Below are 27131 nucleotides of genomic sequence, written 5' to 3'. Positions count from 1 at the left end.
TGTCGACAAACGCCCGTACGCCGTATCATACATAGAGCAAATGGTATGGGCTTAAATCGGCTGAGCACCAGCCTTCGCCACAGCAGCGGCACTCTGGCCAGCCGCCTTAGCGCGCTTGCGCATCTTCTCCGCCGACTTGTTGCCACGGATACCACCGCCCCAGTGACGGCGAGCCTCGTCGTACTTGTCGAGGTAGTTGGCCTTGGCCGCCGACACGAGGTCAGCGAGCTCACGCTCGTCCTCGGCACGCACATCCTGGATCACAGCAATGGCAGTGCGCTTGAGGTGCACAACAGCACCGAGACGCGAGCTCGACTTGACAATCACGTAGGGAATGCCCATCTTGCGGCAGAGGGCCGGCACAAAGACCACGAGCTCAATCGGGTCAACGTCATCGGCAATCACGACGAGGTTGGCCTTCTTGGCTTCAATGAGAGCAACACAGTGGTTCAGACCGTACTTGACAAAGAGAGGCTTCTTGCCGTCGGCCTTCGGGTCCACCTTGTTGCCAGCAGCCACTTCCTTGGCGACAGCATCCAGACGAGCCTTCTTCTCCTGCTTCGACTCGGGGCGGTACTTGTTCATGAGCTTGAACAGCGCCGTCGCCGTGTTGTGGTCGAGAGTGTTCGAGAACTGAGCAATCGCCGGGGGAACCTTCAGGCGCTGCTGAAGGATCACGCGCTGGCGCTGCAGACGAACATACTCGGGCCACTTCACAAAGCGGGTCAGGTCACGCGGAGGCTGGATGTTCTGGCCTGGCGGTTAATAGCCCACACCCGTATACATACCAATACCGAAGCTGCGGTTGCGCTTCTCGAACAGAGGGTTCGCAGGAGCCTTGTTCGCATTGCCCTTGCTGTAGGGCGAAGGAGCGGGCTTCTTACCAGTCTTGGTAGCCTTAGGCTGTAGGGGGTCATCGAGACCGAGTCAGCACCATGTTCAACACATGACGAGCTCGGAGCTCTAAAGGCTACGCCTGGCCGCTACCTACGGCAGCGCCCAGGACGCAGCCGAAGTAATGCGTACCATTATAAAATCAAGGAAGTATCAAGGGGTAAAGGTAACAACTGTGGCGGCCAGGCTCGCCTCTCTTTAGTGCATGGCGTCACGTGGAAAACTATATATCACGTGCTATATGTGGATGGTCTGTGCGCATTCTCCACGGCGCACGGGACGCGAGATGGGCCGGCGGGCCGTGCGGGACGTGCGGGCCCCGCTCTTACTACCTTAACATGCGCGTGCTTCCTGTGACAGCATCGGCACTTGCAGTGCTTCCTCTTCTGGCCCAGGCCAATGTTTCCGGAGATGTTCAGAGCCTGATGCAACAATGCACGGGACTTGACTTTGGCTCGTGGAACGAGTACGTCCTTGCCATTTACTGACGCCACTAGACAAAGCCTGCGCAGCTACCTCCTCGACCGCGGCATCGTATCGCCATCGTCGACTCATGAAAAGTTGGTGCAACTCGCCAAGTCGGACTGCTCGATGCTGGCTGACCAGGTGCAGGCTGCGACCGACGCGGCCAAGACGGCAGCCGCTGACAGCATGAGCTCGGCTATGAGTCTTGCCAGCTCTATCCACTCGGCGGCGCCTACGCAGGTGTCCAGTGTTCACAGCAAGCTGGCTCGCTCTGCCTCGACGGTGTCGAGCGAGGCGTCCTCCACGGTGTCAAGTCTGGCCGCCACCGCCTCTAAGACGGCGTCACAGGCGGTGCACGACGTGTCTGCCTACTTGGACGACACCAAGGACTATGTATACAGCGAGTGGAACACGAAGCAGCTCAAGGACTGGCTCAAGAAGCACGGTGTGCAGCTGCCCACCGAGGCGCCTTCCAAGGAACAGCTCCTCGAGCTGATCCGCGAACCATACAACAAGCTCACGTACAGCAAACCGTACGAGCGTCTCTCGACAGAATACCTGCGTCAATGGCTCGTGGAGCACGGCTTCCTCGATTCACAGGCGAAAAAGACCCGCCGCGAGTACCTGGATCTCGCAAAGGACTACTACTACTACGTGCAGGACTCGGTCTACGATACGTGGCAGGACGCAGACCTGAAAGGCTGGCTCGTCTCGCACGGCTTCCTCCGGTCGGATGCGACCAAGACGCGCGATGAGCTGTACGCGCTCGTTAAGGACAAGTACAACACCGTCTCCGACTCCCTGTGGGCGGGCTGGCGCGACAGCGACATGCGCCAGTACCTGGAGCGCGAGGGCGTGCGACTGGACGCAGCGGCATCGCGCACCGACCTGGTTGCGCTGATGCAGGAGCATGCATCGGCACTCTCGTCGACGGCAAGCAAGTACATCTCGTGGTCGGACGCCAAGTTGCGTGGCTTCCTGAAAGACCACGGTGTGCGTCTGGAGGACCTGCCGAAGGACCGCAATGAGTTGCTGCGCATGATGCGTGCCTACTACGTGCCTACGTGGTCGAGCGACTGGCACGAGCGCGCCGTGCACTTCTTGCATCGCCTCCAAAGCGGCGTGCGTGATGTGTTTGGTAATTCGGCGGAGCAGGTGTACCGCCTGAACGCGGACCGCATCGGCTCGTATGTGGCATCGGCTAGCGCTAGCGTGAGCTCGATGGTCCACAACGAGCTCTAAGCGCGCCGCACTGTCTCGCGCTCGATGGTGGAATGCAACTGCTCGTCGCGTGACACGCGCCAGTATTGCCCCAGCGCGTCAGACTGTGCGAGGCGCGAGAGGAAATCCTCGTCGTGTGTAATGACGATGAGCTGAAAGTTGTGCTGATGCTGTCGCTCAGCAATAAGGCTGGGTTAGTCGCAGCTACGCACTCCACAAGACTCGCCGCCAGGGCCTCGACATTTTCCCGATCCAGGTTGGTGGTGGGCTCGTCCAGTGCCAGGAAACCACACTGCGCTCCGAACGAGTCTGCAAGTGCGAGGCGGATCAGAATACACGCTAGGACCTTTTGCCCCGCACTACACCGGCCTCGCATATCAAGTTCCACACCATCCTTGACCATACATACACGGTACTGGTACGAGCGCAAGCCATTCGATGAAACGCGTCCCTCGGTGTCCGAGCGCACGAGAATGGTATCGATATCAGTGCCTTGATACGTTTTCTTCCATAGATAATCCAATGTTTGATTCACTTCTTCCATCTTGATGCTGTGGTACTGCAGGATCGCCTGCTGCAGCGCGCCACAGTACGTGTCCAGGTCGTGGTTTGCCATCGTCGCCACCTTGATGTGCACTAGCTGCGCCACATATCGCTCTGACACGTCCTTGAACTCGTCCCGCAGCTCTGCACGCCGTCGCGCCAGCTCCGCCTCGATACCCTGGATTTCGCCACGCACATGCGCAGCAGACCCACTCAACTCCTGCTCTGCTCGCCGAGCCGACTCGTACGCCGCAGCAGCTTGCTTGTGCCGCGCGTGCGCCGCGTCCAGGTCCAGCGTGGCCAGCTCGCGCTCCACCGCCTCGAGATCCCGCACCACCTCGCGGTACCGCCGGTTGTCTGCGAGACTCGCAGATCGCGCCTGTGTATCGCGCATATCACTCTCAAGAAGGTACACGTCCTTGTCAGCCTGCTCCGCGCACGCGCGTGCATGACGCAGCGCCTCCGAAGCGGCCCCGAGGCGCGCCGCACAGCGCTCCAGTGCCTTTTCGTCGTGCTCGCGCGCCGCTGAGCGCACACGACCCAGGACCCCACTGGCCATGGCGAGGCGCTGCGAGAGGGTATGACGTGTCTCGCCATCGCGCGCGTCAGCAGCACGACGCTCGTCCCGGAACGCCTGTAAAGCATCCTCTGCCTCGCGCAGAGGACCGGCCAGCTCGGCCAGCTCGGCAGCGAGGGCTGCCTGCTGCGCAGCGACATCTGTCATGTCTGCCTTGTACTCGATCAGGCGCTGCTGCGCACTCTCACGAGACGCAGCGTGCTGTCGCTGCGCCGCCACACGCATCTCGAGTGCATGCACCTCACGCTCTGCCGCGACACACGCATCGCGATGAGCTTCCTGCGCGACGAGAAGCTCCGAGTGCCGCGCTTGACACGATTGTCTGGGTTAGTCGTCTTACATACATGTCCTGTACCAGCGTCTCTAGACGCGCTGGCGATAGATCCGTGGATTCCGCCGCCGGCAGCGCATGCAGCCGCTGATCTATCGACGCGACTTCGAGGGCCAGTTCGGCGATCCGCTGCGCCGCGTCCTGCAGGGCACGAGCCGCCTCCAAGCGGCGCTCCGCGTCAGCGGCAGCGACTTGCGCCTCGTCCCGCGCACGCTGTGCATGCATGTGATCGTGCTCTAGCTCATGGACACGCGCCTGTGCGTCTTGATAGTCGGCTTGCATATCGATACGCTGCTTCTCGAGCGCCTGTGCGGAGCGAAGATCCGCCTGCTGCCGCGTCCACGCGTCGAGATCGCGCTGCAGAGCGGCGATGCGCTCCGGCTGGCTGCGCTGCAGCGATGCGGCGACGTGGGCATCAAAAGCCGGCATGGCATCAGGAGGCAGTGCGCGGTTACAGGCAAGGCACACATGTCGAGTATGGCCATGCTCGCGAATCCGCCCGAAGAGCGCCGCTGCGTGTTCAAGAAGTCCCAGCGACTCGCGCAGCACCTGCGTCTCCTCGTCGGCGGTGCGCAGTCCTTCGTCACTGCTAGTAAACTCGCCCAGTAGCGGGGGAATGGATGCGTCGAGACCTGTGTGAGTGCGGGTACGTACGTGCAAGAGCCGCTTCCTTCTCTTGGACGCGCTGCACTTGGGCCTCATACACAGCCGCCGCGCGCTGGCTGGCCTCCTCCGCGGAAGTGAGCTGCGCCTGCGCCGCTGCATGCGCCGCCTCCGCCTCTGCCTTCGCCGCGGCCATATCAGCCGGTACGGTGCCGAGCATTTCAGAGCACTCGGTGCGCCATTGCGCGACCTTCTTGGTGTGCAGACGCTGCTTCTCGTCGCGCGACTGGGTCAGCTGGGCACGCTGTGCGCGTTGCTCGGCTGCCTCGCTCGCGGCCGCCAGGGCCTGCGTTAGCGTATCGCGCTCCGCTTGCAGCGATGTGAGCCGAGCTGCCACAGCCGATAGCTCCGAGAGGTCTGGGACTTGCTGCGATAGGGCATTGCGCCGCTGCTGCGCTGCTTCCAGTGCCCCTGCCTCGGTGACGGGCGGCTCCTGAGCCAAATCGGCCTCACACCCAGCGATGCGCATACTCAGCCGGTCCTTCGTAGCGCGCATTTGATCATGCCGAGCCTGCAAGTCATTGTGCTTCTTGGATAGACTGGCAAGTGTACGTTCGCGCTCCCCCTCCTCAAGGCGCGCTTGCTGCACGTCGCGCTCACGTCGTGCATCGTGTTCGCGGAGCTGTGTGCGCAGGTCCGCATCGAGTGAGTGCGCCGCCGTCTCAAGCTGCGTCGCACTGGGGTGGGTAGGAACGTCCGCAGAGGCTTCGCGCAGCGTCGCAGCTCCGTCATTGAGCATGTGCTGAAACGCTTGGGCCGCTGCCTCGAGCCGTGCGTGCTCGCGGAGCAGGGCCTCGTGTTGCTCGGTGCAAGAATCTCGCTCTGCCGTAGCCTGTTCGCGGCGCGACTGCACATGGGCGAGGCGCTCGCGCTGGGACGCGAGGAGCGCAGGTACCTCCTCGATCAGGCGCTGCAACTCGGCATCACTCGCGTCGATCACTTTTGTGCGCGCGAGTAGGGTATCTCTGTGCTCCTTGTACAGAGCATGGCGTTCCTCGAGACTCTCGGCATGCCCCAGCACCTCGCGGAAGCGCATCGCATCCGCGTACAGCGCTTCGTTCGCGCGGGTCTTGAGCCGCAGCGCCTCGTCCAGCTCGTCGCGGTCCTGCCCTTTCTGCGCGAGGGCGCGCTCGAGCACGCGGATTTTGTCCTGCACGCTCTCTGCGCGCTCCTTCTCCTGCTGCAGAGCGCGAAGATCTGCCTCGTCCACACGCGCGTCTTGCGCCCGCTGCTTACGCAGCGCACGGATCGACTCGAGGGCCTTGGTGTAGCGAGTGACCTCGAAAATGTCGTCGAAGCGCTTCTTGAGGACCGCTGGCTCAGCTAGGGGCCAGCTGGATTCCTCCTGGTGGCAAAAGAGCACACTTTCAATGATCGCGCGCGACACGCCCAGCAGCGACGCCATTTCCGCGTCGAGCTCGGCACACCGCGTAGAGATGGCCGCCCGAGCCTGCGGGTCCGCCGCCTCGTCGTCGACGCCTAGCACACCCTCGAGCGTCTTCATAGTGATTCCACCGCCGCCTTTCTTCTTCGACACCTGCAGATTGCGCACACAGCTCATGCGCAAGCCACTCGTGTTGCGGAAGCGCAGACGCACTTGCGCTTTAACAGTATCTACGCCGGCCAGCTGCGGATGAGACACACGCACGTACCGTAGGATCATGCACAAAACTTCCACCTTTGGTGTTTGGCGGCAGGTCGCCCGTTGCTGCATACTTCAGGCACTCCACGATGGTCTGTGTCAGTCGTGCAGCGGCGCACCGTCTTGCCACTCCCATTGTGCCCAACAATGACGGTCAGGGGCTTGAAGAACTGGATTATATGGATCTCGCGCGGATCAAACGATCGCACACCGCGGATCGCCAGCTCTGCACGTCAGCAGCGTCTACGCACTGTCCAGCTCAGCCATGCCGCCAGCCCCGCCTGGTGGGTGTGCGTGTGGAGGAGCTTAGTGTCATGCGACGATGGCGCAGTGCCGCTACAGGCGTCGGCATCGTAGCGCTATGGTGCTTTGCGCTCAGTGTCCTCGTACCTGGTGTCATTGTGCCCGTATGGTGCCAAAAGGGCTGGAACATGCAGGGGCGCATCGCTGCTGCCCTGGGCCTTAGTGGCATGGCCCTCTGGTGCCTCACAGCGGTGGTCACACGTCCATCGTACCACGACAGCCGCGAGCCACTCCCTGGCACCATCACCATTAAGCGCTCAAATGGGCGTCCGCGCTGGTGCTCCAAGTGCTCGGCGCCCAAGCCCGACCGCTGCCACCACTGCCGCCAGTGCGGGCGGTGCGTGCTCAAGATGGACCACCACTGCCCCTGGCTCCTAGACACGTGCATCGGGCTGCGCAACTACAAGGCCTTTGTCTTGTTCCTTCTGTACACATCTCTGTTCTGCGTGCTATGCCTCGATACACTTGTGCGTGCGTGCCTCGCGCTGTGGTCCGACGACCCCGAGGTCGTCGTAGAGATCCCGCTACTGTGGATCGCCCTGTTTGCTCTCACGCTCCTGGTACGTCATGTACGCTTACACAGCTTTCCCTCACTTTGATACCTTTTTTCCTGTACCATGTATACCTGATCAGCGCCAACATGACCACGCTTGAGAACATGGAAGGGCTCTCCGACGTCCGTCTCCAAGATACCCCTGCTCCCTCTTCGAGCCACTCGCAGCTGAGTAGGCTACTTGTCCGACCTGAAGAACGACCCAAGGCGCGTGACTCCAAGATCAACGTGTACAATGTGGGGCTTCGGGGGAATTGGGCTGCCGTTTTTGGCCCCCAGTGGCGGTGGTGCTGGGCACCGTGTGGAAAGTTGTGCGTAGACAACGCTCACCTAGCAGGTCATCGGAGGGATATACGTTTCCTGTGAATCAAACGGCACTGCGGGCTATGTGGGAACAGAGAGACTATAGTGACTCTGGGGATGCCAGGAACGAGGGGCCCACAGGATGAATATCGGCTGTGCCTCTCCCTGCATCGATAATACACCAGTTTACGATGGGCTCTTCGCGGCGACCCAGCGCATTCAAGATCGCCTGTCCAAGTATGCCCCCCAGGATCGCACTCGTCGGTGCAAAAGTCGCCGTGCTGTGGTGCGTCACAGCCTCCCATGTTGCCTGCGCAAACTCGCCATAGAACGACGTGGCATCCACGCGGCGGAATACAGACGCAGGTTTCGTACCTTTGCCCTGCATCAGCGAGGTTGCGTGGTCGGCAATGGCAGCCTGCAGCGCGTCAGCACTCTCCGGTGTCTCGTTCACATTCCATAGGGCCTGGATCCCTACGAGGCCTGGACTCGCCCGGAACGTCCATTTGGAATCGAGAGACTCACGCAGTGGCACAAAAGCCTGATGGAACCGCTTGGGGGCTTTTTCACTTGTGCCGGGCACGGGCCGATCGACCACATAGTCCAGTTCGAGGAGATCACAAAATAGGTAGCCATGGAGCCCGTGCGCGCCAGCCGCAAAAAACATGACCTTGTTCCGACGGCAAACGTCGTTCCACGCCAACAACTCGTCGCGCGTACCGTGTGTCACAAGGACAATGTCGGGTTGCAGCGCAACGAGGGCTTCGTCAGTGAGGATGCAGTCGTCCGACCGCCCGCGCACCTGCACATGGGGGTTGAGCTGCCGGATGCGCTGAAGTGGCGCCTCTGCCGTTCGCGACACTCCCACATCCGTGTCACGGAAGAAGAAGGACGCTGAGAGCTCCTCTTCACGTACTACGCCAGCATCCAGGATGGTCAAGGACCCAATGCCCGCCAAGACAATATTCTTGATGACCTCGGTGGCCACGCCTGTCAGGCCCACCAGAAGCACATGGGCCGATCGCATGCGGTTTTGCGCCTCCAGACCCCATAAGCGGATTTGACGGTCATACAAGGCCGCTTCATCTACGCTGTCAGCACCCAGCCTGCCACGCACCCTCAGTCACGCCTGTTCTCGCATCGTCAGGCATCGTGGAGAGAATGACTAAGCTAATGTACAAATGCCATGTCTACAAAACAAGCAACCAAGCTCCGACCGCCAGCGGCACGAGGGTAACTAGAATCACGCTGGAACGCAGCTGAGCACCTGCACTCTGTGGCTGCGACTGGTCCACAATTTTATACGTAGGCATCTGACCGGGCTTCATTACCATGTACGAAGCGCCATATTGCTCGGGCTTGTTGCAGCTGCTGCCGATTTGGTCGTTGCATGCCTGTGTGCACTCGGAGCGCTGCGAGAATGGCGTCTCGCGCTGGTTATTACAGGTATCAATGCAGGTCTGTAGCCGCAGCAAGCAGTCCTGAGACTGGACAGGCCATTGATACTGCGCCAGACGTGACACACTCTTCTTGCAGGTACACATGGTGCCCATGCCATTGGCCACATCGCAAAAGTTGTGAGAAATTTCGTCGTCGTCGTCAGAACAACCCGCCGTGAGGCAGAAATGGGTTTGGGTATCGCAAATGAGCTGCTTCGCGCTGTCCGTCTGCGACGAATTGGCAATTTGGAAATAGAATGTAGGCAGATTGTCCAGAGCTTGCTGAGAGCCACGGTACATGATGCTAAAGGCTTGAGGAACCGATCCATTCCACGAAGCGCTCGCTGTAGGAGAAGGCACTGTCACATTTGACGTGATATTAGCATCAGGCGGTGGTAAAGAAGTTGGCGCAGCCATCACGTTAAAGGAAGCAGACGTAGAGAGAGCAGAAGCAATTGTTACTGATGGGTAGTCAATGGAACTTGAGGGCGCAGCGTTGGGTGCACTATTTGTCGTGTTCCCGGACGGTGAAGAGGAGGTCCCAGGCTTTGACGCGCCAGAGCCAGATGCGGGCGCCGCCGATGAAGGTGCCGCCGATGGTTTGTCAGGCTGAGACGCAGCCGATGATGATGGCGGCGGCGAAGGCGGCGGGGAAGACGAAGCAGCCGAAGACGGGGGTGATGGAATCGAGAGTGTCAGAGGAGCGTCATCGCGCCTCTTCAATCCATCCGCACATGTGTACCCTACACATACGAATATGAGCACCAGCAGCCACAGCTGCCAGCGTCCCGTCCTCAGACGGATCATAAGAAGAGACGTGTTGGGAGTTTTTCCCCAACCAGACCGCAACCTTTTGCGTACCCCGCACTCAGTCCACGTGACACCACAAGTGCGCTGCTGGAAACCAAGCAGAGTCCACCATGTCCCAACGGCGGCGCGTGTGTGCCGTGTGCGGCAGCACGCGCTTCCGTCTGTTGTCGTCACAGCTGGTATGCTATGCGGGTCATATTCAGCGGGACTTTCGAGTCGAGGCAGTGCATGATGATGATGGCTTCGATACTCAGATCACGACGCGGACACGCACTCAGAACCGTAGTTCACAACGGGATGCAGCGCGCTTGGACAAGCAGCGTCGCCAAATGGAGGAGCGCCGGAGATGGCATGGTCGCACTGGCCAAGTATTTCCTGGATCTGCAGAGCATGCCGCTCTAGATGACCCAGATTCAGCGCTCTTGACAGGTCCGCGAGCCACATTTGCAGTGCTACAATGTCTTCAGCTAGTGCTGCGACGACAGCTGGAGTCATTACAAAATTGGATACCCTCAGAGTGCAGCAAGGCCTTGGAAGCCACGACACGAAACTTTTGGATTCTGCATGTCACCTGTTGCCACGCCGAAGCAGCGCCGTTAAACGCTGCAAGGGAGGCCTTGAAACGGCGAGAAGAGGGACACCGTCCTTCACCGAAGCCGACAGTGCGTCGTGGCCGCCAGAGAAAAGAAATCAGCAATACAAAGAGGACAGTGTCGAAGCTGTCGCTTCGGTCCACGCTAGCTATTTTATATTTGGCCATGGTACATTGTCGAGTACCATGGACGCTAGGCGATCTTCGCAAGTATGTCATCTTGAATTGACACAGGCACATTCTCTCACGAACGCTTCCCTACCTCAATGCTATTCGTTTTTTGCCGACATCAATCACGGACACGATTTCTTTTAACGATATTCAGCTGTACCTTCTCGATACCAATGTATGTCCTTAGGCTAACATAATAGCATGTACCTACAGTGATGGAGCTTCACGCGCGCGTCTCCATGGTAGCTGCCCAGCTTCGGCGACACCACCATGTGGAATTGCTCGAAATTAATGCTGCTCCGATCCTGAGCCGATTTGTGCATGAACTGATGCTACCACCCACCTTCTACGTCGGTGTCAAGTCGCTGCTGACGTTCCTGCGGGTGGATATGCATGTGCTGGGACACACTGTCCTACCTGCCAATACCGACGCTCGGGCGAAGTTTCTGGAGAGGAATGGCACAGACGCCATTCACTCGACGCAGGCGTTTTCCAGAAACTTGGCTATGCCTCGCTGTGTTATGCTTATGGCCGCATTGATTGTGATGGTCAAGTTGCGGTATGGTCTTGATGGCATTCACCGGAAAGAAGTGCCGTCGATGGTAGGGGGACGACAGGTCATCTCGGGTGCGCCGCCGCACGAAGAAGCATGGCTCGATGCGCTCTGCGCGCTACATGGACTGCCCAGTGATCGCGTGTGGAAAACGAGTTCCCCTGTCTTTGCTCCGTGGGATGCGTCTGTCGACTTGCTTTCTCTAAGTGATGCACATTTGGATACCTACTTGACTTTTCTGGAGCAAGAGTACCTACCGAGCAACGTGCCGAGTAGCATGCCGTTTCGGCGTCGTGACGATGTGGACGATTTATTGCCCAAGCGTGTGCCTCCTCAGGCGCCGCTGGACCTTGTCGAGCGTGTGCAAAACATGCACGAGGCATTCCAGCGGAGACGAGCGGAACTTCTACAGGCCATATACCAGGACGAGGACCATTCGCCTGGTATTTTACCAGGGGACGCCTATCCGACACACACACACGACCCAGGCGGTGCAATGACTCGGAGCATGGAGCGGATACTGGCCATCGGCATGCGGATCGTGGGGCTTGACACAGAGGTGAAACCCAACTTTGAGTCGGTGGCCTCGCACACGAGCCGCCCACGCGAGAACGATGTGCTGAGACAATGCGTGTTACAGTTAGAGGAGTCGCTGCTCATGACGCTGATGCGGGAGCGTGGAAATAGATAAACACATCTACTTGCTATCAGTCTGTTTCTCCGACTTGGTCTTCTTTGAAGATGCCGGCTTGTTGGACGCCTTGGCATCGCCTTCTCCGGAGGTCGACGCCTGCAGCTCGCGCTTCCTCTTGGCACTGCCGGCCACGGGCGCGCCACCGCGTCCGGCTTTGGCGGTGCCGCGGATAGAGGTACCTGTCTCAGCGCTGGGGCGGATAGGCACAGGTTTGGGCGCACTAGCTGCGCCGCCGCGGCCGCCACGCGCCGCACTAGCGCCCCGCACGACGGCAGGCCGAGCAGGCGTAGAGGTGTCCTTCTCAGGGGCGGCGGCGGTGTCCTTAGCATCCTTGGTGGCAGCAGGCGAGGTCGCCGCTGGCTTTGACGGCGTGGTACCGCCCAGCTTCGCCTTCAGCTCGTTAATCTCGTTCGTGAGATTCGTGATCTTCTTGTCGCGCTGGCTGACCATAATCTGGCTGCGCAAGGCCGCCTCGCGTTTCCCGTCCTCGTACCGCGACTGGAGCAGCGGCTGGTAATGGGCCTGGAGCTCGCTCTCTTTAGCGGCCAAGGTGCTGGCATTGCTTGCTTGCGTGTCTGCCAACTCCTTTTCCAGCTCGGCCATGCGCTCCTGGGCCTGGCCCAGGCGTGCCTCGAGCTCAGCTATACGAGCTCGCAACGCCTCCGCTTGCTCGGGCGTCAGGTCCGAGGACGAAGCAACAGCAGGCGCCGATGCATCGTCCTCCATAGGCGTCTCTGTCTTGACAGCTGCGTTGGCAGGGGCTGGGACTGGCTCAGTCGAGTCGGCCGCCTCGGTGGTGGCAGGCGCTGCGGCAGTTGATTCGGCGGAGGCAGGTGCTGCGGCGGTCGCCTCAGCCTCAGGCTTCGGAGTCTCGGAGGCGTCCACTTTGCCAGCACGGAGCGCCTCGAGCTGCGCTGTAAGCTCCTTGACCTGTGCCTCTGCAGCGCGCTTGTCCTTGAGGAATGTGCGCGCAAAGTGCTTGTGCTTCTCGCACTCTTCGTTTTTGGCCTTGAGCTGCTCCTCGAGCTGCGTGGTATCTGTCTGGGTGTTGTCGGTGGGTGCCGCCTCGGCGGGAGGCGGAGCGTTGGTCGCCGCCTCCAGCTGGGCCTGCAGCTGCTTCTTTTCCTCCTCGGCAGCATGGGCCTGCGCCGCCATGTCCTTCTCCAGCTGGTTCGCACGCTCGACAGCCTCGGCCACCGCGCGGCGCTCCTGAGTGATACGAGCCCGGACTTGCTCGCGCAGCTGCTCGAACTTCTTGTTGGCGGCTTGGAGTTCTGTGCCGAGCCGCGAGGTCTCGGACTCGAGCTCCGCCTTGGCTGCCTGCACCTGTGCCTGCATCTGGGTCCGCTCCTTTTCTGCCTTCTGCATCTCCTCTTCGACGCCGCTCGTCTTGAGAAGCCCCGAAGCCCGCGTCTTCCAGCGCAGCATATCCTCCTGCACCACACGCAGCTGCGTCTGCACAGTCTCGAGTTCGACCTGCGCCTTTTGCAGCTGCTCGCGGTGGGGCTGCGCCTCGGTCCTGGCCTGCGCAAGCTCAGACTCAAGCGCCTGATTGCGCGCCTCGACCGCCTGCTTGCCCTCGGTCAGAGTCGCGACCTGCTCGCGCAGTGTGCTCAGCTGGTGGATCTTGTCGAGCAGCTCCTGGTACTGCAAGTTCGGCACCTGTGTAGACGCGCGCTGGGCCTGCAGCTCGGTGCGACATGTGGCAAGCTGCTCCGCCGTCTTGGCTGCGACTTGCTCGAGGCGCGCACGTTCCTGCTGAGCCAGCTCAAGCTGCAGTGCCTTTTGCTCCTTCTCGCGCCGCAGATACCGAATAACTTGGAGTTCGCCCGTGCTTGGCGTCGTAGGGTCACCGGACGGCGCCGCGCCATCCTGCCCCGACGCAGCGGGCACCTCGAGCCCTGATGCCTCCCACGAGCCCGACTCAAGAGCTGCCACTTGCCGACTGACGCCCTCCAAGTGCGCGTGCAGCTGGTCGTTCTGTTGCTGCAGCTCGTCACGCTGCGCACGCTGCTCTTCGGTGGCCTTCTCGAGCGTGCGCAGCTGCTCTTGGACCTCGAGCATCGCGCGATTGTGGTCCGCAGCCAGCACATCCCGCGCGAGACGCGCCTTTTCCGACTCGTCCCGCAGGCGCTGCACCTCGGCACGCGCCGCCTCCAGCTCCTGGGCAGCGGCCGACGAGGCTGCAGTCGCCTCATCAGCCCGTGCACTCGCTTCCTTGGCCTGCAGCGAGAACTTGCGCACCTCGTCCCAGGCGGAGGTCTGCTCCGTAGCCGCCTCGGTCTCGGCTGCATGGAGACCGGCCAAGGCGTCTTCGAGCTCGCGCTTCTCGGCAGCATGTACGGCACTCTGCGTCTGCAGATCTTCCTGCAGTTTGGCCTGCTGCGCCTCGGCAGCGGCCTGCTGCGCCTCGGCCTCGGTCACCTTGGCCTGCAGATCGGTCACCGCCTGCACCTGCTCCGCTAATGCCGTTTCGTGCGCGCTCTGTGCATCGGTCAGTGCCTGCTGGGCCTGTGCAAGCTCGGCCTCTAAGCGTGTCTGCGTGCTTTGAGCGGCCTCGAGTGCCGCCTTGGCCGCCAGAGTATCGGCCTCAGCCGCCGCCCGACCGCGACGCACGTCCGCGAGCTCCATCTCCCACTGTTTCTCAGGCGAGAGCTGAGTGTCGGTGCTGCCGCCCAGAGCAGCCGCCACCGCTGCGCGGCGACTCTCCTCGGCCGCAGCATGCTGCTTCTCCAGTAGCGTCGCCACTCCTCGCGCGTGCTCCAGCTGGCTGAGTAGGTCAGCGATGCGGCGCTCATGGTGCTGCGTGTCTGCCTGGGCGGCCGCGAGCGCCTCACGCACCGACGCATGCTGCTGAGAAAGAGTGTCGAGGCGCTCGCGCAGCTCGCGCGTCTCCAGATCGCGGCGCAGGGTCGCATGGGACGCTTCGGCCTTGGCCTCGGACAACTTCACCTCGGCCGCCGTCTGCGCAGCCTGTCGATGCGCAAGCTCCTGGCGGAGCTGATCGACCATGGACGACTGCTGCTCGCCCTTGGCCTCGTCGGTGCTGCGAGCTTCGCGCAGCGCTGCCTCCGCCTCAGCACGCGCAAGACTGAGCTTGGCATTCTCGTCTAGAAGCACATCGCGCTGCTCGCTCAGCAGGCGGTATTCCGCGTCGCGAGTTGCCAGACGCGTCTGAGCCTCCTGTGCAGCGCTGCGGGCCACAGCCAGAGTCTGCTCGGCCTCGTTGAGTGCTGCCTCGCGGCGCTCAAGTACAGCATGGATCCGCTTGGCCTCGGCCAGGGCATCGCTGAGGCGCTGGTCGTGGTACTGCGCCGCCTCTTGTAGCATCGATACGCGCGCCTCGGCCGCAGCGCGCGCCGCTGCCTCACGCTGCAGTTCGGCAAGCACAGCGGGTGGTGTCTCGGGTACGGGTGCCGGCTGCGCCGGCGCAGCCGGCGCCGTATGGCTTGTGTCGATGCCCTTGGCATGACACACGCTCTTGTATACATCCCGCTCCTGTTCGACCTCGGCCACGATCCGACGCTGCTGACGCAGCTCCTCCGAGACCTTCTCCAGCATGTCCGCTGCCTGCTGCAGTTCGTCGTCCCGTGGATCGCGCTCTTCGAGACGATGGCCCAGCTCGCGCACAGCCTGGACAAGACGCTTGTTCTGCGCGCACAGCTCCGACAGCGAGCGGAATGTGACTAGCTCCTCGGTAATCACGTCCTGGATATCAGACACCTCGCCAGGCGTGTCCTCCGCGAGACGGTCGGCCGCCGACGGATCCTTGAGCACGATCGTCTCGCGCAAAAGGACACGCACTTGCGCAGAGGCGTCCTCCAGCTGCTGCATCGTCAAGTCGAGTTCGCGGCGCACACGCTCCAGCTCAGCAGACACGTCGTGCGCCGTACGCGCGGAGAGATCGCGCTCGGCCTGAGCCTCCTCGAGAGTCGCCGTCATCGCATCCAGCTCGGTGCGCAGCTGGGCCACTTCGTCGCGCTGCGCTTTAAGTTGCGGCGCATGGGCGTCGAGGTCGGCCATGACCTCGGCGAGGACGCCTTCCAGGCGCCCTGTCTCGGCGCGCTCGCGCCGGAGTTCCTCCTGCGTGCGAATGAGATCCACGTAGACATCACTGAAACTCTTGTCGTCTTGCATGACCTGTTTGGCGAACGAGGCAGTACGCGACGGTGTCGACACTAGCGAGCCATCGGTGTCGACGCCCACGACACTGGCCATGCGGTCCAGTGCCTCTTGAAGGGCGCGGCGATCGTTCTCAAGCACCTCGATCTGCGCCTGTGCCTCGTCAGTCTCGGCGCGTGCACGGCGCTCGCGCGCCGCGCATTCGTGGACGAGGGCATCGCAGCTGCTCTCGAGCTCTGCGGCTCGCAGCTCTGCTCGCTCAACCCGCGCATCTGCCAACTGTGCCGCCTGCTCGGCCGCGGCGCGATCCATGAGTGCCTCGCTTTCCCGCTCGGACAGGCGCGTGCGCAGCTCGGCGATCGTGTGGGTCGCCTCGCTATGGCGCGCCTGCGTGTCGGTGAGAAGGCGCTCAACATGGCGCAGCTGTTCCGCCGATGATTCGCGCGCCTGGGAAGCAAGGTCCCGCTCTGATTCTGCCTGGATGAGGCGGGCATGCAGGTCCGCACGCGTCTTGGCTGCTGCCTCATGCTCGCGCGCAAGCTCAGTGCGGACCCACTCGGCCTCCTTCCGTGCCAGCGCGACCTCCTGCTCGAGGGTGTGCGTACGGAACTGGCGTCAGGGACTTCCACGTACTTTGGTGGCATATTCTCCAGCATTGGCACGTTCCAGAGCAAGGGCAGTGGACGCCAGCTCGGAGCGCACAGACTGGTGCCGCTGCTGCAGGGACACCAGTTCGTCTGTGGTCAGTGGGCTGCAAACGCACCCTGCCTACGGGCGCTTTCCTCGCGCTCCCTTTGCCATTGGTCTAGGAGCTTGTGCTTCTCGTTCTCGAGCGCTGCAACACGCGCCTCGAGATCGGACATTCGCGCCCTCCTCGTGTCGTCCCGGACGCAGCGAGCGAATGGATCGCGACGAACAGAGTCACGTCACGTGACGCTGACGAGGCAGTGGCCCCAGCGCCCCACAACAGGCGTGACCCCACATGGCGAACTTGCGCGGGGAAAGACCGTTCAAAGTTACTATCTTTTATCGACATGTCTTCTAAAGTATACGAGCCTATTGCCAATCATGCTATCTCTGTGTACCCTCGGCTTAATGCTCCGGGATTCGAGTCGAGCAAGGTGTTTGCACTGACAGCCCTGTACCTGGCATCGCCACCCCCTGGCTTCCCCAGTCAGCGCGCGCTTGGCAAGCACTTGTCGTCGCTGTACCTCTTCGTCTTGCACCCCAACAAGCGCGCAGGGAAGAATGGCGACTTCCCTGATGCGCCTGAGGTGTTCTATATCAATGTAACAAAGAATAAGACCGAGGTGGGTCGCGGCGCGGCAAGCAAGTTTAGCAAGCGTCTGCTCCAAGGCCGCACTCGCAACGTGGTTGTCGTGGAATGCTGTGCGTGTTTTAACACTGACCTATAGCGGACAGGGACCTTGTGAACATGGCAACGGGCAAGTCCCCGGTGAGCGCCATGATGGATAAGAAAAAGGTATGTCGGTGAATAGCTCACCCAGATCGTGATTCGTGGCGACATTGAAAAACTCGAAAAGATCAGTGAGATCCTGTACCATGAGCGCTCCAAGCTGTACAGGTCGGTCGTGAGCGAGCCTGTGAAAAAGGAAGCGCAGGAAGTGCAGCTGGACGAGGAACCTCTTCAGTACAGCATCAACAATGTACCCCGTGCCCGCCTCTAAAATAGTTTGGTATACACACCACTCAGTGTCTACTTGGTACGACGCTTCAAAGTGCTCGCAGCATCCTTAGTGGTGGGCGTCTCGTCCAGCTTCTTCTCTGGAATAGCCGGCACCTGCACCGGTTTCGCCTTAGACTCGTATGGCGCGGCGGAGACAGGCTTCTCTTGGATCGTCTCGCGCTCACAAAGCTCTCGAGCATAGTCGCCCACAAGCGCCAAAACACGACCACAAACAGTTGTCCTACATAGTCAGTCATGTTGTAAACGTACCACACGGTGCTGCTCACTGCGCCCACAGGGGCATTGGGAAAACTGAACAGGTAGCCTAGCGGACCAAACCAGTCTCCCGGAGGCAAAAAGAACATTGGCACATACTTGAAGTACCAGTTTAGCACAAATGGAACAGCACTGTTCAGAACAAACATAAATGCTTTGAACATGATTGAAAACATGAACTGGGAAGACGAGAGAACTTGGTCTGCCACATTAGTTCCTGGTAGCTCCTAACGTACTCTGTTCGTCCACCTGCTGGGAGAGTTTATCCACCCGACGACGCAGCTTAGCCCACTTCGAAAACTCGTCTTGAGCACTCGTCATGTTCATTTGCTGGCGAGTCTCAAATAGCTCTTTTTTCATCGACGCAAGCTTAGAAGAGGCCGAAAACTTGAAGACTGCCATGTACAAATAGCGGAACTAATATAAACATAGTATGAACATACCCATTCTTGCAACGTATCCCGGCCGATCCATGTGATTGTATGGTTGACCAGAGAGACCAAAAAGATGATCAATGCGGGATGCATGACGGCAGGCGGAAGGCAACAGTCGCGGCGTGCGACAAAACATATTCAGCCTCCACTAAGGCCGGCACGGTTTAGGGCTCATGCCGGCAGCCAATTACGGGACTATGTTAACCTTTTCTTTCACTCGAGAGTTCAAAAGATTGACGCTATCTGCGTTATATGTAGAGCACTCGATAGAGGTTGTGGCTGCCCCATAGCGACCAGAGAGTACAACCAAGGTTGAAGGCACTCGTGCCTATGTGCTCATGTAATGCAATGAATCGGAGTGGCTCCACATCGCAAATAGGATCAATTTTTACGATATAGCAACTTCAATCCAACCTTAGGGTTCCCGAATAATACATCTTTGACATACTACACAGATAAAGCTTATACTAAAGCGACCATTAGGAACACTCGCGTTACTCTAGAACATGCAAATAGACGGTATAAACCTGTTCAATTAAGTACAATAGGTTCACTAACTCAATAATCGTCTTTGCAAGAAAGACATGGAAGCCAATCTCACACAAGTCAATAGAGGTATTCGCCATAGTTTAGCCATCCAAGAGAAACACGTAATACAAAAAGGACATCCGACGACGAACAAGCAAGCAACATATATTTTACAAAATTTACCGAATGCCTCAGGCAAGATTCACAGCCGGGTCCCGAAAAGACGGCAGGCACGTGGCCAACAATGCCATAGGGAAATAACAGCTAAATAATATTATAACAAATAGTAATTTCAATCAAATAAGAAAATGAACGAGGAAATAAAGAAACTACACATTACAGTTAACAAGATTATTTTCCAAATTTTAAATTACATTAAAAAACAAATAATAAATATAACTAACTCTCAACTCAAACAATAACTGTAAAAAACAATATGGCAATTTATTTAAATCTAACAATTTTTTAAATCTTTTATATTTTTTGAATTTCTATAAATCGTTGGAAAAGTATAAGCTGTATAAATAAATGCAACATGTTAACTAATTGTTATTTATAACAATTCGTTTTTATAATTTTGCTAATTTTATTCTATTTAAAAGAAATTACAATATATTTACTGTCAAATGATCTTTAATAATGTTTTAATTTATCTATTTTAATATCTTAATTTTTAATTTGCTTTTGTTCAACATTTTGTTTGGGTCCTGACTTGGTCGTGTTAATGTTTGTTCCCAGCGTCTGAGTCTCGTGTGACCCATGTTATATACATTGGCGCCCCTTTATTTCTACTCGTACCATTGTTCCATGCGCCTCCCTCATCTCGGCATTTCACCGAATGGGTACTATATATACTGGTTTACTTACTTTTGTGAGGAGCATTTCTAGCCACGCTGATTTATCGTCTCCCCTTCTGGGTTTCCGCACTCCTCTCATATGATGAATGTCAGCACAGATTTTGCGGCTCGTCTCTCTCATAGTTTGGATAATAATACCATAATGACTATTTCGATGGAAAGAATAAAAGCACTGACGCAAAGGACTATCGCGCCTGCCGTTCGAAACCTTGGCAAATAGATATAGTTGTCATCGATTGTCTCGTCTTGAAGTCCGAACTCTCTTTGCTCAGCTTGTCTCATCCTACGTTCCACAATATACTCGGTTACTTTATCTTCATACTTGAGCGTCATTCGATAACGGAATACTGCCGTGATAAACAAGCCGACGGCTAAAATGCAGTTTGCAAGGCCGATCCAAAAAAACTCGGGCTGAAAGATCTTGGCAACAGTCAGAGAAAAAGAGAGTTGGCTTAAAGCTGTTCTTGTATATGCACCATCAAACGTTCTCTGTGATGCCCTGTCTAGTCAACGATCGTTGCGAACTTACCTCAAGTCTAGGCGTTCTCCTTCATTTAGGCGCTTATGAGGATGCTTCTTGCTATCCGGCTGCCGAGAGAATGGATGTAGTAGTTGCGAAAAGCCTGTTGGAATCTGGTGCACAAGTCCATGCCCAACGGAATCCCTCACAGATGCATTTCCACTATTGTTTCTTGCCGACATAATCTCAAGGAAGCAGCGGATGTGCACGAGCCATGTCAAGCAAGTCCTAAAGCTGCACGTGATATCGACACAAGCCTCAGACGTGTCGCTTGAACTCGCTCTCCATCACAATGGTGTCAATGGGGCGGTTTCCATCGTTGCTTTGGCTCCTGGTGTTTGTACTATCTCTTCTAAAGAGTGTCCAGCCTCTTTATTTCTACTTTGAGGCTGGTTCCTCAAAGTGTTTCTATGAACAACTTCCCGCAGATACCATTGTTGTCGGACACTATTACTTGGAAGAATGGAATGAGTCTTTGGGTCATTTTGACATTCCGAATGATTTAAATCTTGGTATTTTAGTTCAGCACATGGAAGCTGATCACCCACTTGTCTCGTCTAGAGGACAGCCTGATGGTCGGTTCGCGTTCAGTACCCACCAAGCCGGTAATCACGAACTCTGCTTCCAGACGGAATACCATGGTTCCCGCATGGCCAACCATCATATGCCTGAACTCCGCATGCACCTTGACATTATTATTGGAGATGCCCATCGTTCTAATACAGAGGAGGATAAAGAACACTCACAGGATCTTTTGTCGCGGGCGCGTGCACTGAATGCAAAAATGCGCGACTTGCGCAAGGAACAACAATACCAGCGTGAGCGTGAAATGGAGTATCGCAATCTGAGTGAGGCAGTGAACTCTCGTGTTCTGTGGTGTATCATAATCCAGATGGTTGTGCTTTTGGGCTGCTGCATTTGGCAATTGTTCAACCTTACGGTACGTGTCAAAACTTAGCTTACATCCAGACCTTCTTCGAGGACAAGAAGTTCAGATAGTGCTTTTAAATACTGTACAAGCTATCTGTCCGCATAAATCGTCAGAGAGGTCAAAGGAACATGTCCTGGTGCTTGAGTGGGCCGTTCGCCCCAATAGAAGCGGTTCTTCAACGAACAGGCCTTCTGCCATAACTTTTCAAGCGTCTCTTCCAGTACACCTGTGCCGACCACAAAGCCTGTGTCAACACGGGCATCCATAGAGATATGTGATGCACCAGCTTGGTTCATTTCTTCCCTTTCTTGGCTGGAAATATGGCGAAGCAGGTCCTTGATGGTAACGATGCCTTCTAGGATCCCGTTACTGCAAACCAAAATAACCCGTGGCCCCAATCGCTTAAACATATCGGAAACCACTTCCAGATCGAGTTGAGGCTGAACAATCAATGGAGCAGGATCCACCCAAGCACCCATATCCAATGGACCTGTTTCTGCCTCCATTCCTTCCTCGGTAACGTCCAGGGGGCTAGTATTTGATGACAACCACTCTGGCAAAAATTGTGAGTCAGCGTTGACCTGTGCACTAGTGAGAGCATAGACATCCGTGCTCTTTGGATGGAACATGCACACCGAATCTCTGTGCAATGTACTTGTGGCTTGCGCGTGCCGTATAGCATAGCGGAGTTGTGCGCGTTCCATATATCCCAAGACCGTGCGATTTTGTGCATTGGCCACGACAGGGAAACCGCGGTAGGTTCCTTGTGCGACAATCGACTCGACCTCGCTGTATCGCATGCCATCGGCAAACAAAACGTCCGTAGTGGTGGTCATCATAGCTCCGACATTGATACCATATGTATGGTCTTCCGGATCCAGAAAGGGATAGCCATTGAATTTGATAGACCTGTCGGCCACACCACCTTTGCCATTCAGATCGGCCACCATCTTCGCAGTGCCCACCACCAGCATGATAGGAAGTATATAGGTGAGAGCACCCGTCAGTTCAAACATAATCACCACCACTGCCACCGTGATTCTTGTAACGCCAGCGAGGGCTGCGGCAGCACCTAGCATGGCATAGGTACCCGGTGTGATACAGGGCGCGTCGGGTGTGCAGGAAGAAAAAACGTTCCAGCTCGGAAAGCCTGTTTGAAGCGCTTTGACGAGGATGCCAACCATCCGTCCAAATGTAGCACCCACCGCCATGGATGGAATAAAGATTCCAGCTGGCACCTTGCAGCCGTACGATAAAATGACTAGGGCGAATCGGAGGGCTGTGGCAATCAAAAGGGCACCGCTCATAGACCATTGCATGCGGGATTGGCACAAGACTTCGTCATCGCTTGCACCATCGCATTGTTGAAACAGCAGCTCCAATGTTTCCGTCATGTCCAAACGGAGGAACCGATTAAAGTAGCAAATCATAGCCGTGATGCTAGCCAAAACAACGGCTTCTTGAACACCGTAGTTTGCCAGATATTTTTTACGGAAACGCTGTACTTGCAAGTTGAACCGGAGGACATACTCGCCATAGAGACCACCGAAGATGCCCATGAGTAGGAAAAATACAATTTCAAAGTAATGCCACTCGCGATTGTATTCCACTTGGAATAGGACAAGCTTGCCTGTACGGAAGGGATTCATAAACTAAATGTTAGCGGTGCTGGATACATACCGAGAGGGCCACTGTGCTAGCCAGCGCACACAGAAAAGTACGCCACATGGTCTGTGAGGCGAAGTACGTAGTCATTTCTTCAAGGGCAAAGAGCACACCGCCGATAGGCGATCCAAAAGCGACAGCGACCCCTGCCGCACTAGAAGCGATCAAGACTTCTCGTAGCTTCGACTGACTTGGAACAAGCCAGCGGAGCACACTGGCCACGGCCATGCCCATGCAGCACGCCACATGCACAGCGGGTCCTTCTTTTCCGACGCTGAGTCCCGAGGCAATTGCTAATGGGAGGCCCAAACTCTTGATCACTAGCGTCCAGTAACTCAAGAAGTTTTGAATGCTAAACCCTGCGATAACACACTTGATCTCGCTAATACCGCTCCCTGCCGCTGTAGGTGCATAATGGCGAACAAGTGCTGCGGATGTAAAGGCCAACAAGGCGGAAAATGCAACGTAGGCACACCAAGAGGGCAGTGTCCAGGAACCCCACTCGACCCAATCTGTGCAGGAACTGGAGGATAAAGCGGGTTCAGCCGCGCGGAGCGACATCTGCGTAGCTGCCGCGGTCGATGTGGCATTCATATTGCCAGCGGCTGCCGCAGCGACGGCCGCGATGCCTTTGGGCACGGTACTTCCGGGGCCTGCGGAGTCCATCTCTTCCCAGCAGCAAAACTTTTTGTTGAGCCACCAACCACCAGCACAGTACCCCTGTTTGAGATCTGACGCCCACTCGCTGACCACACTGATGACGGCCATATTAATACCGATCAGCACGCCGACCAGAACGATCATGCCGTTTTCTGCTGTAGCCAGGAGGGGCGCTTTCATGGAGCCTGCCAGCGAGGTGAACCCTCGTGCTAGGGCTCGCATCGCAACTAGGACATTGTCTCCAAATGGCAAGCGGCCAGCGAATGCGCTAAGTTGGCGCCAGGCAAGGGAGCCATGCTCCTGCATATGCTCCGCGATACGCTGGACCTGAGCCTCGTGCCGTAAGATTTTCACGCGTTCGCGGCGGCCATCAACGACCCAGTCCACAGATGAAAACTTCGGTCAGAAAGCCACACGTACTCTGCCATAGTGCTGGGTCTCTTCCCGCCCACTTTCTTGCGCCGACGGTGCGGCCATCGAGGTGGGGTACTTATGTGGAGGACCTACGAATCTACGTGGGTTTCCTGCAGCAGCTGCGCGGACTGGGCCAGCAGTCGTCGGATGCGCGCACCAGCTCCATCTTCGCGCCCCCGCTTTGCTGCATGCGACGGAGGCGTGATGGAGCGCTTCACTGTGCTGGTCGGACGCACGAGCAGGTTCGCTGACGGCGGCGCCGGGTCCTCAGCATCAACTCGTGCGGCGAGCTCCGTTAGAGCGCGTGCGCCGAGCTGGCGCAGGTGTGCCAGGTTGGCAGCCGTCACGGCGACGTCAGTGCCCGCCTCCGTCTGGCAGGCGAGTGCCATGCGAAGAAGCGACTGCATGTACGTGCCCATCTGGACGTGACCGGACTGTGCATGTTCCAGGATGTGGGCGCGCAGAAGCGCCCACGCATCTGGGTCGCCCCATGGCAAGTCGCGCAGCTGATGCAGGGCCAACTGGGCAAGGGTATCTGAGACGCTCGCTTCCGCTGGGAGCGTGGGCATAGGAAGCGCGAGCGACTCTGCAGCGCCAGCGAGACGCAAGAACAGATTGGCCAAAGATGTAAGCACGGCAAAGGCATCGCGAGCGACGGCAGGTGAGCTCGTACGAGCGAGCCATGCATCAAAGCCATCCGAGATATCGAGCCATGCATCCCAGAGAGGCTGCAAGGATGTGCACTGGGCGAGGGGGCGGTGCCACTCCTCAGGGAGCGAGGTCACCACCTGCTCCACTGCGTCGGCAAACAGGGCATCTGCATCAGCCTCGGCGTCATCGAGAGCCACGAGCGTGCGGGGCGTCCATAGCGGCTCGTGCAGCACGGACTTCGAGTCATTCCACGCCAGCTCCAAGAGCGCTGTGGGCTGTCGCGGCGCAGGGGGGTGCGCCCCTGCCTCACACACCACCAGCTGGGGCGTGTGCGCTGTGTCACTCGCCTGCGTGCCGTCCACGATGCGGACCTGCGTACCCTGAGGAAGCGTATAGATAGAGTCAGTCGCTCCCAGCGCCATCTTGTGTCGCAGCCAGCGCGAGCCGACGCCATCGCCTTCCACATATACGACCGCCGTCCAAAATAGCGGCCTCGTCATGGTCTCTTCGCAGAGCCACGATACGCGGTCCACCAACGTGCGCGCCATGCTACCACGAGCCCAAAGTCGAGAGCTAGCATGCTGCACCTTGGAAAACGCCTCATGTCGCTCGTCGTCCCACAGTCGCGGCGTGCGTACCGGCCGCTGCACGCGCCTGTCCAATCGGCTTGGCTGCAGGTGGGGCAGGCACGCGCGAATGGCCTCGAGCCGCGCCGACTGCCGCTGCTGCTCGCGGACCTGCGAAAGCACAGCTCGCCAGCGCTTCCAGGCATTGCGCTTCCGTACCCGAGCGAGCTGAGCGGACGCTACGGCCTCCATGGCCGCGTGTCGCACGAATGTGGCACTGGGCTCCGCCACCAAGCGTCGATACAGTTTCGATGCTAATGTCTCGATGAGAGCAGAGCGGCAGCGCTGCGCACGGCGCTTAGACTCGTGGGCCATGGCATTGTAGGCCACTTCCTGCACAGTCTCTCTGATGCTTTGCGCGCAGAGGCGCATGACAAGCTCCTTGGCGAGGCGTTCACGCGGCACTGGGGGTTTGGCGGGTGGGGGGGGCGGTGCCATCACAGGGGCTGGCGCGACAGGTTGAGGCGCAGGCGGTGTCTTGATGGGACGTGATGGAGTGGGAGCGGCAGGGGCAGGCGTAGACGCGGCCGCCGGCGGTGGAGCGAGCGTCGGGGCAGACGTAGGCGCCGTGGGCCAGGTGGTCGGCACTTTTGTAAAAGCAGACGGTGCGGGCGCTGTTGGTGCGCGTGGGGCCGGCGCGCTAGCCTGGGGCACGGCGAGCGCCCTGGGTTGCTGCGACTGTGTAGGGCGCTCTGTCGTAGTGAGGCCATCGATAATAGCCTGGCAGCTTGCGTCTCCGCGCTTCACCTCGACGAGCGCGTGACTAAAAGGCGAGGCAAACGACTTGTCCTCGTCGAGCACGGAGCTTTTGTTGATCTTGACGCTGTCGTCGTCGCCGATCTGAATATGCAGGAGCTCGAGGAACGTCCGTGCCTCGTCGTGGGAATCCATACCAAGCATGGCGACGACTTGGTGCAGGGGCAAACCATTGTGCTGCGGCAGGTAGGCCCGGCCCAGCGTCTTTACGGCGCCGATCCGCACGCTCGCAAACAAGTTCTCGGCGAGGCATGCCGTGAGGTAGCTGACCTCAGGGCGCGCGAGATCCTTGAAGAAGCGAGTGAAGAAGTTGGGCGTGGCCTCCGTATTCTGAGGCTGCCCCCGCTTCTCCAGCAGGTTCGAGCGCTGCAGGAGCGTGTGCAGACGGAGCGCCCACTGCAAGGGCGGCGCGGTGAACACGTTCGTCGGCAACAGCTCGACCTCGCGCAGCGTCTCGGGGTCGCGTGCATGCAGGAGCAGGTTGTAGCCGCGAAACTCTGGCTCGTTGGGGTATGTGTGGCCCAACAAGCGCTGGTCGTCGTAGAACTCAATCAGGCTCCGAAGGGTCTTGCGCAGCTGCTCGAGCTCCTGCTGCTCGCTCCACGCATCAGCACCGACACCTCCTTTCCAGTGCAGGCACAGGATGTGGTAGCGCGCGATGCGCTCGTGGCAAGCAATGGCAATAGCGCCGCGATCGCTCTGCACGATAAAGTCCTGTCGGATCGCGCGGGTGCGGTTCCACATGAACGGCTGCACGACAGCAAAGTGCGGGTCGCGCGGGTCGGCGGGGAGCAGCGTATGCACGAGGTAGTCGAGCGTGCGCTGCAGCACGGGGGGCGGCCGCACTTCCTCCGGGAGCGGCAGCTCGCGGCCAGCAGCGGGGCGGCGGTAGATCTTGACGGCCGCTGCTGGGTCTGCAGACGTCGTCCCTGGGAAACATTCTAGCCTGTCGAGCTCCTTCTGCACTTCGCGCTCGACGCGCTCGAACTCAGGGCACATGTCGGGGCATGTGCCTACGAGCTTCGTGGCGTCCTCGAGGAGGCCGGGCTTGGACGGATCGGGGAGCACACCACTTGCAATATACTCCTCACGCTTCTGTGCGTACTGCACCTTGAGCTCGGCCAGGCGTGCGGCTGCGGCATCCTCGCGCGGGCGGAAGCGCTCGCGACGCTCGTCTCGGACGCCGCCGTCCATGGCGGCAGGAGCGTGTATAGCACACGCCTCCATTCAAGACGTACGTGCGTGCGTGG

General features: G+C 58.5%; 9 protein-coding genes and 2 pseudogenes across 11 annotated transcripts; 5 read left to right on the top strand and 6 right to left on the bottom strand.

The window, feature by feature from the left end:
• Positions 1-51: 51 nt before the first annotated feature.
• Positions 52-917, bottom strand: MSY001_1438 (annotated as a pseudogene). The gene is given in 3 exon segments: positions 52-741; positions 775-879; positions 885-917. Coding segments are annotated over 3 exon segments (828 nt in total).
• A 315-nt stretch (positions 918-1232) lies between these two features.
• On the top strand, positions 1233-2601 carry MSY001_1437 (uncharacterized protein; the record flags this gene model as incomplete). Its single annotated transcript, XM_018883238.1, has 2 exons — positions 1233-1360; positions 1392-2601. The coding sequence occupies 2 exons, from the start codon at positions 1233-1235 to the stop codon at positions 2599-2601; spliced, it is 1338 nt and encodes a 445-aa protein (XP_018740017.1).
• Positions 2602-2757: 156 nt separating this feature from the next.
• On the bottom strand, positions 2758-6603 carry MSY001_1436 (uncharacterized protein; the record flags this gene model as incomplete). The annotated part of the gene is made up of 7 exons (XM_018883237.1): positions 2758-2769; positions 2798-3979; positions 4041-4663; positions 4686-6321; positions 6347-6430; positions 6456-6562; positions 6588-6603. 7 exons carry the CDS (start codon positions 6601-6603, stop codon positions 2758-2760), a joined length of 3660 nt encoding a protein of 1219 aa, XP_018740016.1.
• Positions 6426-7293, top strand: MSY001_1435 (uncharacterized protein; the record flags this gene model as incomplete). The annotated part of the gene is made up of 2 exons (XM_018883236.1): positions 6426-7199; positions 7273-7293. The coding sequence occupies 2 exons, from the start codon at positions 6426-6428 to the stop codon at positions 7291-7293; spliced, it is 795 nt and encodes a 264-aa protein (XP_018740015.1).
• Positions 7294-7595: 302 nt separating this feature from the next.
• MSY001_1434 (uncharacterized protein) lies at positions 7596-8646 on the bottom strand (the record flags this gene model as incomplete). The annotated part of the gene is made up of 2 exons (XM_018883235.1): positions 7596-8581; positions 8613-8646. 2 exons carry the CDS (start codon positions 8644-8646, stop codon positions 7596-7598), a joined length of 1020 nt encoding a protein of 339 aa, XP_018740014.1.
• A 2100-nt stretch (positions 8647-10746) lies between these two features.
• Positions 10747-11751, top strand: MSY001_1433 (uncharacterized protein; the record flags this gene model as incomplete). The annotated part of the gene is made up of 1 exon (XM_018883234.1): positions 10747-11751. The coding sequence occupies one exon, from the start codon at positions 10747-10749 to the stop codon at positions 11749-11751; it is 1005 nt and encodes a 334-aa protein (XP_018740013.1).
• Positions 11752-11757: 6 nt separating this feature from the next.
• Positions 11758-16532, bottom strand: MSY001_1432 (uncharacterized protein; the record flags this gene model as incomplete). The annotated part of the gene is made up of 2 exons (XM_018883233.1): positions 11758-16461; positions 16482-16532. 2 exons carry the CDS (start codon positions 16530-16532, stop codon positions 11758-11760), a joined length of 4755 nt encoding a protein of 1584 aa, XP_018740012.1.
• Positions 16533-16910: 378 nt separating this feature from the next.
• MSY001_1431 (uncharacterized protein) lies at positions 16911-17564 on the top strand (the record flags this gene model as incomplete). The annotated part of the gene is made up of 3 exons (XM_018883231.1): positions 16911-17265; positions 17292-17359; positions 17385-17564. 3 exons carry the CDS (start codon positions 16911-16913, stop codon positions 17562-17564), a joined length of 603 nt encoding a protein of 200 aa, XP_018740011.1.
• Positions 17565-17593: 29 nt separating this feature from the next.
• On the bottom strand, positions 17594-18241 carry MSY001_1430 (uncharacterized protein; the record flags this gene model as incomplete). The annotated part of the gene is made up of 3 exons (XM_018883230.1): positions 17594-17804; positions 17882-17993; positions 18076-18241. The coding sequence occupies 3 exons, from the start codon at positions 18239-18241 to the stop codon at positions 17594-17596; spliced, it is 489 nt and encodes a 162-aa protein (XP_018740010.1).
• A 2298-nt stretch (positions 18242-20539) lies between these two features.
• Positions 20540-21177, top strand: MSY001_1429 (annotated as a pseudogene). Its single transcript has 2 exons — positions 20540-21118; positions 21148-21177. Coding segments are annotated over exons 1-2 (609 nt in total).
• Positions 21178-21198: 21 nt separating this feature from the next.
• MSY001_1428 (uncharacterized protein) lies at positions 21199-27108 on the bottom strand (the record flags this gene model as incomplete). The annotated part of the gene is made up of 3 exons (XM_018883229.1): positions 21199-22739; positions 22831-23830; positions 23950-27108. The coding sequence occupies 3 exons, from the start codon at positions 27106-27108 to the stop codon at positions 21199-21201; spliced, it is 5700 nt and encodes a 1899-aa protein (XP_018740009.1).
• Positions 27109-27131: the final 23 nt, after the last annotated feature.

This window comes from Malassezia sympodialis, genomic scaffold, assembly GCF_000349305.1.
Source record: "Malassezia sympodialis ATCC 42132 genomic scaffold, msy_sf_6, whole genome shotgun sequence".
In the NCBI taxonomy this organism is placed as follows: Eukaryota; Fungi; Basidiomycota; class Malasseziomycetes; order Malasseziales; family Malasseziaceae; genus Malassezia; species Malassezia sympodialis.
This window is presented reverse-complemented; position numbering and strand designations above follow the sequence as displayed.